The sequence below is a fragment of the Siphateles boraxobius genome, unplaced genomic scaffold (assembly GCF_051911475.1).
Source record: "Siphateles boraxobius isolate OS27281-9 unplaced genomic scaffold, OSU_SipBor_1 25, whole genome shotgun sequence".
NCBI lineage: Eukaryota > Metazoa > Chordata > Actinopteri > Cypriniformes > Leuciscidae > Siphateles > Siphateles boraxobius.
The window spans coordinates 18269738-18285791 of NW_027508866.1; the positions used below are offsets into that span (position 1 = coordinate 18269738).

General features: G+C 37.9%; 1 protein-coding gene across 1 annotated transcript in view; it reads right to left on the reverse strand.

The window, feature by feature from the left end:
• sppl3 (signal peptide peptidase 3) overlaps nucleotides 1-16054 on the reverse strand; it is a 44904-nt gene that overhangs the window by 7856 nt on the left and 20994 nt on the right. The window contains exons 2-7 of the mRNA XM_077242982.1: nucleotides 13785-13862; nucleotides 8155-8246; nucleotides 2252-2371; nucleotides 2040-2118; nucleotides 933-1045; nucleotides 690-796 (exon numbers count right to left, since the gene is read on the reverse strand). Coding sequence (XP_077099097.1) covers nucleotides 690-796; nucleotides 933-1045; nucleotides 2040-2118; nucleotides 2252-2371; nucleotides 8155-8246; nucleotides 13785-13862 — 589 coding nt within the window. The remainder of the gene's footprint in view (nucleotides 1-689; nucleotides 797-932; nucleotides 1046-2039; nucleotides 2119-2251; nucleotides 2372-8154; nucleotides 8247-13784; nucleotides 13863-16054) is intronic.

Sequence of the window (16054 nt, forward strand, 5' to 3'; positions counted from 1 at the left end):
AAGAATGTGAAAATGCAGAGCAGGATGTGTCCTACACTGTCAAGACAAGGAAGAACCTGTTAGGCTACTAAACAAAGCACATGTAATTTTTACAGCTGCCAATCACCACCACTTGCCGCACTAATATAGAAAGCAATAGAGAATATGATGAAGTGTGTATATTTTTTGAAAAAAGTCAGGACTATCCATTTTATAATATTAATTTCAGAGTTTTTTGTTTTAAAATCAAGTTACACAATACAGAGTTTTTGCACTAATGCTAGGCTTATTTTTTATGCATAATTATATTGCTTGGTTTGAATTCAAGTTCCTAATAAAAAAATAAAAATAAAAACAGTAACTTGTGAGCTATTTAATTTACTGGATTATCTAAAAATTCACAAATAAAATTAAATAAGATTATCTTAAACTTTTTTTTGTTTGTTTGTTTAAAAGCAGAGACTCTTCATACAAATATTCTGGGGCCCATGAAATATGAGTGAAAATTATAAAAAAATGCTGGCAAAGGCAACTTAAAAAAAAAAAACATAAAGCAAAAGGCTTTAGATCGACAGATTTATATAAACTTGTCTAAACCTTAGACTGGTAGTGTATATGCACATACTGTGACATTAAATTACTCATGGCACGATTTAAAGACTCCTCCCATTCCTCGGAACCATGTATGACTTGCTGCATTAATTGCTTACCCAAAAGACATCATAGATGAGGAGGCCTGACAACAGCAGGCATGACACCTTGAGACTAGGCAGCCGCACAAATGCGATCATGGCCACACAGAGACCCATTGCAAGCGCTGCAGGAAACAACACAGTATTGAGAGCAAAATAACACCACTACATACGGGAAAAGGTGGTAAGAGGTAAACCAGAGGACACGTTTACATCATCTTCCTACACACACAAACACAGAGTAACAGCATGCTGACGCACCATCCATGAGCAGCCAGTGGCCTGTCAGCACCCAGATGAGAACCAGCAATACAGAGAGAGAAAAAGACAGCAGCTCCGCCAATGTGAATCGGCCACAGCAGCCGAATGAGATCCTGCAGAGAAAAGAGACATGCTGAATACACTACCAACCGCATCACATCACATGGCTGGGACATGAGGCTCTTTTTCACACCCCAGCATCTGATTTCAAACACTGTTGTCCAGTAATACACAAGCAGATTGTTCCACCCAGATCAAAAAAAGAAAAGATTCTAGATTACAATGTGAGATTGAGTGAAGCCGCACGACGAATCCCTACGAACAAACACGAGCATTATCGGTTTGAAAAAGGTGATTTTAAAAGCTGATTTTGTATGATTTGGAGCATTCTATCAGTCAAAAAAAACAACGATCAAGTGTTAATAAATTGCATTGAACATTAAAGGGGTTTGCACACCGGAGGAGAAGAGGCGTGCCATGTTTAAAATTCAAACACATTGTTTTCTATGAGTGTATGCACAATTTCTCCCAAACTGTCATCAATGTACATACTGACTTCAACTTGTGCTGCAAGATACATTTAGTATTACAGCTTGAATAAAGTCTAAAAACACAGGATTTTTTTTTATAAAAAGTAGCCCTCTCTAATCTTTCATTTTGCCCAGTTGTCTGTTTATTCATCCATCTAAAAAAAAAAAAAAAAAGCATATTTAATTTTTTGGTGACTTTTGCCTGAAGTGTCACAAACCTCTGATTCTTTAAATACAAAATACGAAAATCAGCTGCATCAAGGAAGATTGCTGATGTAATACAAAATACGAAAATCAGCTGCATCAAGGAAGATTGCTGATGTAATAGGATTTCCAGGTTTAATTGTTAAACAACATAGTAAAGATGTAGATATAATTTATTTCTACATTTAATTGATTAATAAAAAGTTGTCATCAGCCATTCATTAGACATTATAAAGACGGCTTTCCTGAGTGAATGTCAAATTCGATTTTTACCTGAATAATCTGAATCCCAATAAGACAAGGTTTGTTGACATGTGAACTGAGGTAACTGCATTTAAAGGCAAAACCACATGAGCGAGTAAACATTTCTTACTTGTTCTGTGGGGAGCAAGGTCTGGTCAGATACTGGCACATCGGCAGCAGGAGGAATGCAAAAGCGATGGTGGCTAGAACTGTTGAGGAAAAACAAACAGAAACAATTACGTAAATATTACTCAAGCATGCTACAGCGCAGCGTATAAACTAGGTCAGTGTGTTAGAAAGGAGCAGTGGATGGTCACTAGTGAGTTTGCATGTGGCACGTACCTGCGGTGCATATGGTGAACACCACCTGAACAGAGTCGAAGAAGAAAAACATGACGAGCAGAGACACTGAGGCTCCAATGGGTAGGAACAGAGCCTGTGTGGAGTCTATGGTCTGAATACCTGTGCAAACACATTCATATGAGGATTCAGGTTCTGTTCAGAAGAGCATACTAACATACTACTGCAACTGCATGCTATACTGTATCCTACATGCATCCTACATCCTTCCACTTCTAGTGTGATTAATAAAGCAGAAGTAATTATAGCTGTTTTTTAATACTCTTTGTGATAGAAGTGATTTTTGCAAAGGCCTTAGAATTGGTCAAAAGTATATTAACTTTGAACGTGCAGAAAAGTGCAGACTAAGGATGCTTAGGTCAAAGACCATGTATACATCACAAAGAATTTAAACTTACCCAAAAAGTGCTTAACACAGTAGAACTAACAGTCATATGATTTGCTTAGATCAGTACAAAATAGGGCTGCCCTCGACAAAAGATTTTTCTAGTCGACTAGTTGTTAATTTAAGTGAGTAGTTGACTAATCATGCATTTACATTAATAAGCCATAAATCATAATAATGAGCCTTTAATTTTATATATATATATATATATATATAAATAAATAAAATTAAAGGCTATATATATATATATATATATATATATATAAATAATATTAAAGGCTATATATATATATATATATATATATATATATATATATATATATATATATAGCCTAATCAGCACTCAAATGCATGCATAAAGCTTGCCACGGCGCACCAGCAAAAGTAATGATTATTAGTGTGTCATGAAAAAAACTATTTATTGATAATGTTTTCTGTGTTTCGACTGCAGAGATTAAGTCGACGATGCTGACTCGTCATCTCCGCAGTAGTGGACGCGCCTAATAAATTTCATACGGATTACATAATCTGAGAATGTTTGTTTTTTATGGAAGCATACGAGTAGCAATATTCAATTTGAAATGTAATATGCAAAATGACAATGCAATATGTAAAATGGCAATACATTTCTGTATTTGAATTTACATTTTCCATTACATTTGTGCAACGTTGGTGCAAACTGAAAAATCAATTATATGATTTACATTTGCCATTTCATACACTAGTTTTAATATGTAAATAGAATACATATTTTAACGCTTTATAAGTTGCAAAATTAAAATTAAAATGTATGACAGAAATGATTAGATATTTTAATGTTCAAGCAAAAACTGTAGCAAAACGATCATTTCAATGTTATTTTTCTTAATTGCATTTACACTCACAGTTAAGACACTTGCGATTGCATTTTCATTAAATGTCCCGCAATGAATGTCACAAAATTCAATGTGCAAATTGAAAATGCATTCCGAGCCGGGGCTCGGCAACAGGTAAACATAGTCTATATATGTTACATATTTTGAGTTGCTGGAAGGGAACATGGTGGCGGCAGAGCTGATACGAGCATTAAATTTACTGTCAGATGAAGGGGAGCGTGAACAGAGAAATTGTAGTGTTTCCGAAGATTATTACGCGTCTGCAGGTGATAGAACCAGTATGATGTTGGAATGTCTGTGATAATTTTCTGCCTTATACGGAGTCGACACCCGTTTGGTGTGACAATTATGCTGCGCTGTTGTTGTCTGATGCTGGACTGTGTTAATGATGATTTCGTTTTGTATTAAATATTCTCATTGTCTGATGCACATTTGCTTACTATTAACTATAATTACCAAATAATGTTGAAGATCCTACAGTTTTTCCTGAGATCACAGAATATGACGGGTCAAATTCATAGCTACCGAAAAATGTGACCGCTCTTTATTTCTTCATAACTGACTGTAATGTTCAATAAAGTGACTTATGTAATGTATACCATCTCCCATTTATTTTTTAAACATATTGCTTAGATGTTAATAAATATATAAGGTCACGGAATCTGACGGGGCAAATTCGAAGACTAGCCTTTTTTGGGTGAATTGTGGAGCAGGTCCGGGGCTGGTGACATCATCGTCTATAATTCAGTGTCTAATATTTTAAAAACCGAAGCAGCAAAAAAGTAGACTAGAAATCTAGACGCACCCTAGCGGCAGCAAAAATTATTTTGCAGCAAAGTGTGGTCTAGCAACTCTCCGTTGGCATTCGAGCTGGAAAAACCAAACTCTGGTCAGGCCAATCACATCGTGTAGAGAGTTGGTGGGCGGGCTTAACATAATGACGGCAGAGTTGTGACGGTTCCCCCGCGTGATTTCCATAGGTGATTTGAATTCCCTGCTACTTGAAAACAAAGAAGATGCTGCTGGCGAACAGCAGTCTTTCGAATCGGCTTTGGCCGCGACTCTGGATGATTTGGAGTTAATAGAACGTCACTTAAGTCATTCTTAAAAAGGAAGATGTGTTCGGAGTTTTGAAGACCGGATACGGCAAAAGTTTAATACATCAACTAGCTACGCTGGTGGAAAAACGCATGGGACTCACTCAGCCACAACCGTTCGTTGCTCTGGTTGGTTGTAGCGCTGTCCTATTGCGTGCAGAGGGAATTTGAAAGACAACCGTTTATCCCGCCCCTCGGATTGAGGTATGCCAATTGGGAGACTTCACGCAGTGATTGACAAGACCAGGGCGGGACGGGCACGTGAACGGCTCGGAATGCATTTTCAATTTGCACATTGAATTCTGCTTCAAAATGCAATCGCAAGTGTATTAACTGTGAGTGTAAATGCAATTAAGAAAAACTAGTGCAAAGCCCGTGCAAAATGCCTATGTTTTTAGTAATTGTTGGTTTGGTATGTTTGAGTTGCTGGCCTAAACTCTGAGAAAACGATAACGTTAAGCGCACCAGAATAAAATATAATCTTCAGAATTAAACAGTGTAGCTGACTTAAAGATACAGTTAACATCCACAAATGAATAAGAGTGACAATTCAGGGGAGGTTCAGACCTTGGCTGGAGCAGCGACACAGTGAACTCCGAGAAAACGCTAGACAATAGACAATGTTTAAATACTAATATCAGCTTACGAGGGAAACGGAGGCTGAGTTAGTGGTGCTTCGGAGGCTGCTGCAGGAGATGATTCGGGAGAGGTCTGTGCCCCTTTACTGATCAGAGCGCGGGCTGACACAGAGTAAAGCCTTGTTTACTCGACGTATCCGCACGAGCACGAAGATGCGCCCGGCAAAAATGACGCGTTGGGTGCGCAAGACCGGTGTTGTGCCGAATTTCGACCGCCTGCCACTCCATCTCGGTTGGCTGTGTGCACGGCTTTTTTTGTAACAACGCGCGCGGCGCCGCATCCGAGGTTGAACACTTCAAGCCGAATCTGCCCGAGCATGTACGTCTCACCGCACCGGCACCCAGTTTGTGCGTCTAAATTGCAGTTCATTGCAAAGTTTTTTTTTTGTTAAGGTTTTGTTTACTGTGTGTGATTTATTTAAAACAAAGCACGTTCACTTCTAGTTGTCTTGCTTTTACTTTTAAATAAACGTAGAGCAAGTAGCTAATCAGTGTCTGCTCGTTTATTCAAACTAATGGCGCTTTTCCACTGCATGGTACGGCTCAGTACGGTTCGGCTCAGCGCGGAATGGCTCGGCTCGCTTCGCTTTTCCACTGCGTGGTACGACTCGGCGTGGCTCGGTTCACTTTAGCTCGGTTGCTTTTCCACTGCAGTTAGTACCGCTTCAAAGTGGGTGGCGTTATAGTTTATCCGCTCCTCGGCAACCAACAAGAGGAACATCTGCACTTTTTCGACCACTGACCACGATTCACCCATTTCTTTTTTGGAAGTTTTTTTTCGTCAAGCAATTGGTTTTAAAACAGGTGCTATAGCGGTGGCTATTTAAGTCTAGCGAGTTTGATGTCTTGCAAATACAATGACGCTGGTAGTGACGATTCTGTCTGTCTGACCAACCACTGATCTGCAGTGTTTTCACGACACATTTTAGTATCAGTACGGTACGCTTGGAACCTCAACAGAGGTGGTACCATTTAAAGCGAGCCGAAGCGAGCCGTACCGTACCGTATCATGCAGTGGAAAAGCCCCACAAGTGAGCCGTACCAAGCCGAGCCATACCGTACCATGCAGTGAAAAAGCGTCAGAGTGCCGTACCGAACCGTACCATGCAGTGGAAAAGCTGTTGTCCTATAACAGACGAACGTCGCAACGCAGACAGACACACAGACATTCCTGTAATTTATAGATATATAACATTTAAATGATCATTTTGCTACAGTTTTAGCTTGAACATTTTAAACAGATCTAATAATTTCTTTAATACATTTTAATTTTGCAACTTATAAAATGTTAAAATATGTATTCAATTTACATATTAAAACTAGTTTATGAAATGGCAAATGTAAATTATAGAATTGAATTATCATTTTGCACCAAACGTTGCACATATGTAATGGAAAATGTAAAATTAAATACAGAAATGCATTTCCATTTTACATATTGCATTATTATTTTGCATATTACATTTCAAATTGAATAATGCTACCCATATGCTTCCATAGTTTGCCACTTGAATTGGTTAATTTAAAACTAGACATTTCAAGCTTTCTATAAATAAGGTGCTGATGTCTGTGAGGCAAGTATACACTGAGTTTCTGTTCATTTTTGTGACGCATTCATTAAAGTATCTTTCATCTTTCTTTATTAGTTCAGACCAATAATAGACTGCGCAACGCCACAAGCTACTCGCCAGTCGCGGGCCAATCTCGATCATGTGACACAGTTACTACACAGCACCGGGAAATCCAGTGAAGAAATCCATTGAATTCGCCAGAGAATTAATAACATCGCTGCGAGATCCATCGAGAAACATTCAGATTCGACGCAGAGTTGTGTTATAAACCATAGATATCAGATCAAACAACGCTGGCTTTGGAAACCAGGGAAAACAATGTGCCATGAATGAACAAGTTATAGAAGGCTTTAAGTCCACAAATCACCAACATTCACCATGGATTTAATGTAGTAACACTAATCGTAACTACACATCTTTTACCAGCACTTCAAAACTATAATATCATAATTGTTATTTTTATGTGATGACCAAAACATTTTTTGTTCATCCTTCAAAGATTGTCCCCATTTAAGAAACTAAAAATTTCAAATTGTAGGAAAATACACTTATTTAAAAATATATATATATAAAAAAAGATTAAATTGCCATTGTAAACAGTAGGTAGCTGCAGAGGATGCTTATTGGATATTTTCAGTACCTACTATTTTTTCACTCGTTTTACTTTTGAATTAATATTAAGACATTATGAATGATTATAATTAAATTTAGTAAGCTCAGTGCTTTGTCAGCCCTCCATTGCTACCAAATACTCTCTGTAGAACTCAGTGGCTATGGTGCTGCTGCCCTCAATTGTTAGTCTGGAGCCCCTGTGAAGTTAAAATAAACTAAATAAAACTGCACATTTTAATTTCTGTTCGTTAAGTCTATTTATTATCAAAGCATTTGTCAGTAATAAAGATATTTTGGGGGGAAATGTGAATAATTGCATTGCAAGCTGATTTAAGGTGTGCCCCTAAATTTTCTGCTTGCGCTCCTAAATTTTTTTGTCAGGGGCTCACGTGCTCCTAGAAAAAACAGTTAGTCTGGAGCCCTGGAGAGAGTATAGATGCTAAAGACCTGTGTGCTCATGTGTGATTGAGGTAGTGATAGTACATTCTTGACGGCACGCCGTTACCATACTTCAGGGAAATATTATATGGTAAGTATTCGGGAAGGGAATTACCTCAAGATACTGTAGTATATTATTTTATTATATTAACAACTGTAAGCTGCTTGAATTATCCGAGGTGAAGGAGGCAGATTACTAGGCTGTATTCGTATTGAGAATTTCCACAACACTTTCTTGGCTCATGACTAGTAACTAGTTCAGGACTCACTGTTGTTAGTGTTGGCATTGTTGAAGGAGCCAGGGTTGGTGGGGTTTCCATCCTTGTCTTTCTCCTGGTTCTCACAGTCCATGTTTAATGACCTGTGTGGACAGACAGAATTTATCCACAATCCACAACTTTTTCCGGCCCTAAGTGAACCAACATTGGACAAAACAAGGATGTCTGAGCTTTATGTTCTATGACAGAGGTTTTGGACACAGAAGTCACAGATGGCATATTTAACTCGAAGAGAAACTAAAGGCTATAAGGAGCAGAAGTACAGTCCTTTTAATAGTGATGTACAGATCATGATTTTTCATGGCCAATTATGATTGCTGATTTTCGACCGGTACATCTCTACTTTTTAATATGTTATACTGTTTAAGCCACATCTAACTTCAGTCCATGATTATAAGAGTTGTTGTCCACTGAAAATTGGGAAAGATATAATTTCAAGGCTTCATCAGATAAACAATCGACACTTCTGTACCTCACAGATTCATTTTCTTTCACAACAAATTAAAATTGTCATAGAGAAAAACAATTATGCCCACTGATTCATTCAATAGATATGTGTAAAGGTCCAGGTTCTAAGTGTAGATTGTTTTCTGCCAACCCAGGCAAGTAATTATTTTTCACTTGTAATGACAATGTTCATTGGCTACGCTACATCACGTAAAAAAATACATTTTATAAGCATTTTTTAAATATGTACCAGAAAAAAAAACATTGAAAGAAAAATGTAAAAAAAAAGTATATAATCCCCAGTATAATAAATATTTGTGATGACGTTTTAAAATCAACGTAATTCAACAATGCTCAAAAATCATCAGAAGACCAAATGACAACGTTTGTAAATGCAAAACGTGCACATGATCAACAAATATATTAAAGCTGCGAGCTACATTTATCGGGGTTCAAGCGGTTTAAGGATTTTGAAAAGATTTGGCATTTGAAAGATTATATTAACCTTTGGTGGACAAACATGCACCTATGAAAAAATGTACAGTGAAGAATGTTAGGGCACCATGGATATTTTACGGATTTTTTGGGCGGGGCAAAAAGGGTACTCGATGACGCACTGGAGTGCCTGAGCTCCTGGCCGCGCCCCTACCTAATGACGCACTGGAGCCCCTGAGGCTGGCCGCTCCCCTAACAATATAAATAGAGCACATTCGCATCAGTTTGCCGCTCAATCGCGAGTTACTGTCAGTATTATTAGTTACTACAGCTTACAGTTTGCTAGTTACTACAGCTTACAGTTTGCTAGTTAGCTATGTCTTCGTCACGGAAATGCGTACTACCTGGATGCGATCACGTACAAAACAGATCAGTGTCCTTATTTAAATTTCCTAAAAACGATCACATCAAGAAGAGGTGGATTCATTTTGTGAAGAGCCACCTTGACGGAGAGCTGAGGATCACCACCAAAACCCGCCTCTGTAGTGATCATTTTACACGGGATTGTTTTATAAACTTTAGTCGGAGACAACTGGGATTCACTGATAATCCGCTTTTACTGGTGAATGGGGCCGAACGACTATCTCCCGCCTCGGCCTTCATCCTGTCGCGCCGACAACTGGTGCCATCATCGGCACTGCGTGCCCACCAATGAGTTTAAGTAGCCTTGTGCGCTTATGTTATAATTAACCTAATAAGCTGCTAGGAGCATCCATTCCGGCTGTAGCGGGTGACAGTTGAGTGTGGCAACGGCAGCTGTCCCGCGAGTGGGCCTGGTTTCAGCGCAGCCTGCGGACACGCCCCCAGCGTTTGAGAGCAGAGACTACTGCTCATTTTTTCAAGATTTTGATAGCTTATTTTATGTACTTGCCGGCTTTTTTATCATTCAAATTTGGCTGGGTGTCTAATAACACATTTTTCTGTGATATGACAAACTCAGAACACATACTTCATTTTGACTTTACAGGGACTTTAAGAAATCAAGTACAAAATAAAAAATAACAAAATTAAAATAGGTGAATGTTAATATGATTGTAAAAAAAATGTGTAGTACACTCAATGAAATAATGGATAAGAAATAGTCAAATTCCTTCTTTTATTGATAGAGGTGACTCATTTTTAACTATTTTTAAACCATATGAAATTGGAAAGTATTTTAATGATTTTTTCATAAATAAAGCTGATAAATTTAGAGAATAAATGTTGTTTGGGAGAACCAGTTTGCCACACCTTTAATATCAGTATTGAAAAGGGATTTTTCCTTTAGCTTGGAAAGATGCAAAGGTTATTCATCTTTAGAAAAATGCAGCACTGGGTTTTAATGGTCATAATAGTCGACCAATAAGTTTGCTACCAGTTCTTAGCAAAGTATTGAAAATTATAGTTTGTGAGCAAATTCAATTATTCTTTAGGGAGAATAATTTGCTCTCTAATTTTCAGCATGCATATTGAGAGAGCACAGATTGATGACAATGACTTAGTAGGAGCAGTATTGTCAGATTTTATTTCAGCTTTTGATGTAACGTTTCAGTTTATCCAGCAATAATGTATGATCCAGTACAAGTTTTCTTCTCATATACTGTACATTGGTTTAAAAGTTAACTGTCTAATGGGACAATGTGTATTTTATAATGGAAATTATTCAGATGTGAAAGAGTTGCAATGTGGTGCGCCTCAAGGAAGTTGTTTAAGACCAATGATCTTCCTCTTGTTTTAAAGTGTGCATGGACAGTCATGTATGCAGATGATAAAACTTTATATTTACCTGCAACTTCAATTAAGCAGTGGTCTACTGCTTTGGATGAGGAAATACAATTGGTCATAAAATAGTTACGGAATAATAAGTTGGTTCTAAACTTGATAAAAACTAGGGCTGCAACAACTAATCGATAAAATCGATTATGAAAATCGTTGTCAACGAATGTCATTATCGATTAGTTGGTCTGCTTACGTCACGGGGAGCGTTTACTGGTACGCACACACACGCAAGGTCTCTCTCCCTCAGGCGCTCTGCCGAGCGCGCGCGCTACACGGTTTGGAGCAGTTATGTCTCTTCTGTCTCGCATGCGCGCTCTTGCTTGCGCGCTCTAGATTTCGGGAGTTTGAACTAATTCGCGGGCATCAGGGAGCCGCAATCAATATGCGGGAGACTCTCTTTTACTGTCTATGGGGAGACTCCCGGGACTTCCGGGATGTCTGTATTTTGTCTCGATCATCAGGTTGTGCAATCAGTTCGCTCGCAACGTAAGTGATGGATTAAAATAGCGCTACCGCAGAAATAGGTTAAATTAAAACGGTGTTTACAAGGTGAAGCATTAAATACAAAGGCAGTTAATAACAGCAGCAGTAAAATATTGTTTTTTAGTCACTGTACTCAGTGGTTTTCAGCGAATGCTTGTGCACTAATGCATAATTTCTCCTGTCCTTTACTCAAGCCTGTTAGCTTGCTGGGTAACGTTACCTCCATTCCGTTCTCTTTTTATAGCATTTGTCTACTAAGTTTTAATTGTTTTTCAAACGCGATCTACTGCGGCTCTACATTCACACAATTGTTTTCAGTCTTTCTATATTTATTTAATCAATTTATCCTTATATTATATTCTTTTATATATTATATATATAATATATATTATATTCTGTATCCTTATATTCCTTATATATAATTAATTTTAAATAAAAATTAAATGAATTATATATTTTAGATGTTTTTAGTTTGTTTTTAGTTCAGATATTCACATCTGAACAACATGTCTGTGTAAATTTGTTTTAACAAAAATATTAAAAATATTGTTAAAACATAATATGTTGGATATCATTTTTTTAACAATAATCATGTTTGTCAACTTGCCATCAGCAATTATCATTAAAAACAATGCAAATATTGATATTAGTAAAACTCAATGTGTGGCTTTTGCACTTTTTAAAGTACACTTTTACACATAAATACCCTGATTTACGGTTTTATTTAGTTATAATAACAAAAAAATCTAATTTAATTTCTATCCGATTAATCGAAAAAATAATCGTCCGATTAATCGATTATCAAAATAATCGTTAGTTGCAGCCCTAATAAAAACCAAAAGCATTGTGTTTGCATCAAATTGCATAAAAAGTTTTACTTAATGCGGAAACGATCTAAAGACAAAACGCAAAAGTGGCATTGCGTTATCACTTTTTATTCTGCGTTTAGACAAGGGTTAGGGGGGGAAATCTGTGTGCATATAGTTACGCAAAAGTGTGTGAAATTCGATGTAGTATGCACTCCAGGCGGCTAGGTGGCAATGTGAAGCACTGCCACACAACAACACCAAGTATGCGTGCCTGCGAACAACCGTCCTTCTACTTCTCTCGCTAGTAGCGCGAAATCAAAACATGGTGAAGCTAACAGCAAACGACTCTTGTACGTTTATCAGAGCTGCTAGGGCAACATGAAGGTCAGACGTATGGAAATAATCCAACATGCTGGTTGTTTTTTTCCTATACTGGCGCATGCCTGTGACATAAATGCGTACGCAACGAGAGCCACCGTGAGCAGATTTGCGTTTTTACCCTTTAGACGGGAACGTGACAGTCGAGTGTTTTTAAGATTTCCACTCTGGTGGGTGGTTTCACTTTTTTGTGTTTTTAAGCCCCAAAAATGCCGTCGCTGTGTAAACGAAAGGCAGATCTGATAAAATAGTTTTACGTTTTCACCCACGAGCGTTCTCGTGTAAACAGGGCCTTAGACAGTAGGCTGAAGTGGTCAAAACAGTAGAAAATATGGTAACAGGTTTGGGAAGAGGTTTGTCAGTTATTAAGAGATGTATAAACTTTTTACCACAACACTATTTCTAAAATTGTGCAAAAAATGGTTCTTGCTTAGATTATTGCCCAGTGGTGTGGTCGAGTCCATCAAGTGAAGACAAAAAATTGAACTAATTGAAAAATTACAATTAGTCCAGATCAGAGCGACACAACTCACTTTAAACTGTAATAGAAGGGCTAATATAATAAGAATGCACTGGTGAAGGATATTCTCTCTGCTTTGTTTTATAAGAAATATTCCTAATGTCCCCTCAACTTTTGTATTGTAGTACTAGTCATAATTTTAACACCAGGCATGCTGAAAGGGATGTTTTTTTATTTCCTGTTTCGAAAACCACTGCAAAACAACGGACTGTAATGTATAGAGGAATGAAAATATGGAATGATTTACTATTGATATTATATTTTTTTTTAGCAAGAAAAATTAGTTTTAAAAAAATATTTAAAGGAACATTTAAATGGCAGAATATATAGTTAATTGTTGATTTTGATATTTGGAATGAATGTTGGGAATTTGGAACATTTTGGTTCCCCTTAGCGACCGCGAATTGAAATTTGAATTTTTTTGATGATTATTGATAGTCACTCTCCAAAGAAAATGTCTGCAGTGTTTTTTTCAAAAAACCAAAAAACCTACTTGAAAATGGCGGCGGAAGGGCGAGCAAATCCGAGGCATGCATTGTGTCCACCTTGAGCCAATGATTCCAACGATATAAGACACTTGAGCCTACGCCTAACGGTTTAGGAGTTATGAGTCATTTCGTTCTACGTGCCTACTACATGCTTAAACCCCTAAATATTTTGTCTCAACAAAGCAATGGTTCAGTCCTAATAGCTGAGCCCCGAGGTCTGCAGTAGAAGAGTTGAGAGCTCACCTGAAGCTTCCATACACGATGAGGAGGATGGAGATGAGGAAGGTTGACACCTGGCTGGAGTCCACAAGGGAGTACGCCCTGAGGTGAGGAGAAAGGAAGTTATTTTTTTTCACAACAACAACAAAAGGATGGGTACCAGATACGTCATACATCAGACACAAAGACAGCCACCCTGTACGACCCTTCCTGGTTCAAACCCTGCACTTGAATGTGCTCACTATTCACACCATCAGCTATTGATCCAAGTGTGTGGGTGAAACGTGAATCAAAGCTCAGCCTGGTCGAGTTGTTACAGAGCTGTGCATGAGAAATCTCATGTTACGGCATTCCCATCCTCCCAGAGCTCTGTCGAGTGTCTTGAGACCTGCGCTTGGCTTTTGTAAATAACAAGCTTTTAGAGAAAGAGGTCAGGCTGTACATTATGTGCCAAGCCGACTCTTAAAATATGATTACAGCGAGCAAGTGACAGTTTGTTTGCTGGATAAATAATGTGTGGCAGTGAACAAAAGACTTGATTGTTTGCGTTAATGTTGTATACTATGAATAAGGAAAGCGAGAGCGAGAAAAAGTATGACGGGGCGCTGACCTTATCCTCAAATGAAACGCTTTGTTATGGACAATAAATGGTTTGAAGAAAAACACAATCACAGTAGTCACACACAGGCCTAACCTCGACTCTATACGTAATGATCCGGAAACACAGAATAGACGTACATCCAGACTGTAGAAAGGACAAAAAGCGAGGCGAAGAGGACAAGGGGTGTTTGAGGATGTGGGTGTGATGGGTTGACACTTAGCCTTGGTTCAAAGGCAGGCCTGAGGAATGTGTGCAGGCTCTGTGAGGGCCGTCTGGCCCCCAAAACCCTATAAAACAGCTCAACTGAGCTCTGACTGCCACAATGTTGTTTCAGAATCACAAGTGCCCACTGGGAAAGAAAAAAACACATGTAAGGCTCAAATGTGGTTATTTAGCCATTTTCATTATCTTCAATTCCTGAGGTTAAATAGACTATTTACATAATTAGTGGTTTTAGCTAAGGCAAGCATGGACATGCATGTAAGAAAGGACCAGACCAGAACATTATACAGACTTGAAGGTGGGCCTTTTTGATTTAGGTTAGTAAGCCACCACTTAACAACCACCCAGAACAACCTAGCAAATCTACATAGCACTACTCGCATTTTCTTATGCAACACTTTAATTGCATATTACTTGTGTGTGTGGTGATACTCTTGAGAAGAGATAAGAACAGACACGCTAAACAAACAAGCTAAAGTCTATGGAAGTGTATTGTTGTCCAAGTTTAAACATGAGTGCATATTCAATGTGAACGTCCTTTTGGTTATTTCTGTTTTCCTGTTGTAGGGTACGTGTACTTCTATTAACCGTGATTTAAAAATTCTTTGTATTGTGTTTTGTGCACATAATAGTAGGGCTGTTCAAATTAATCGTTGCATCGATGCAGTAATAGACCATCATTGATTATAGCCTACTGATGTTTCTCTGATGTCATAAGGCTATCCGCCACACTGGCGGGGGAATGTTCATACCAAAATAATAATGTAATAATGTTTATTACAATTGCATTTTGTAATGTTATAAAACATCTGGCATGATGGCTCTTAGGCATGCTCATTTCGTTTAATTTTCCCGACCGACAACCACTGCTCGTTATCCGATTATTAACCGTTAACTGATAAGATTATAATATTGAATTGGCATTAAATAAAAATAAAATTAACGCGTGTCTGTGAACCGTTAAAAATACAACAACAAAAAAATTACCACGGGTTTATTTTAACGTGCAAACAGCAGCATGCAGAACAGATCAACAACAGAACCTGGATTCACATCACATTTTCACTCAACTGCAGCATTTCTGACAGTGACAACAGAGAAAAACAGAATGAAATAATAAAAACCTAAAATAGACCTACACTAGATATATTTTTTTAACTTAAATAATTAGCCAATTAAGATGACAAAAAGAAAACACTGAATCAGTTTGAAGCTTTGAAAAAACTGCTTTTTTCCCCATCAGACTACGTTTTTTTCCGTCAAATAAAAATAGCAGGCCTACCTCAATCCACAGCTTGTCTAGTTTTTACTTAAAAAAAAGTAACATGTCTACATGATGTGGGGTTAGTCTGGGTCTCCAGTGGCACAGATGTCCCGGGAATACACAGATAACGTCTCGCTAGCGTGGCCAACTTCTGAAAGCGCCTTTCATTTGCTTGTGGATGTTTGCTTCGCAAATGATATTGCATGG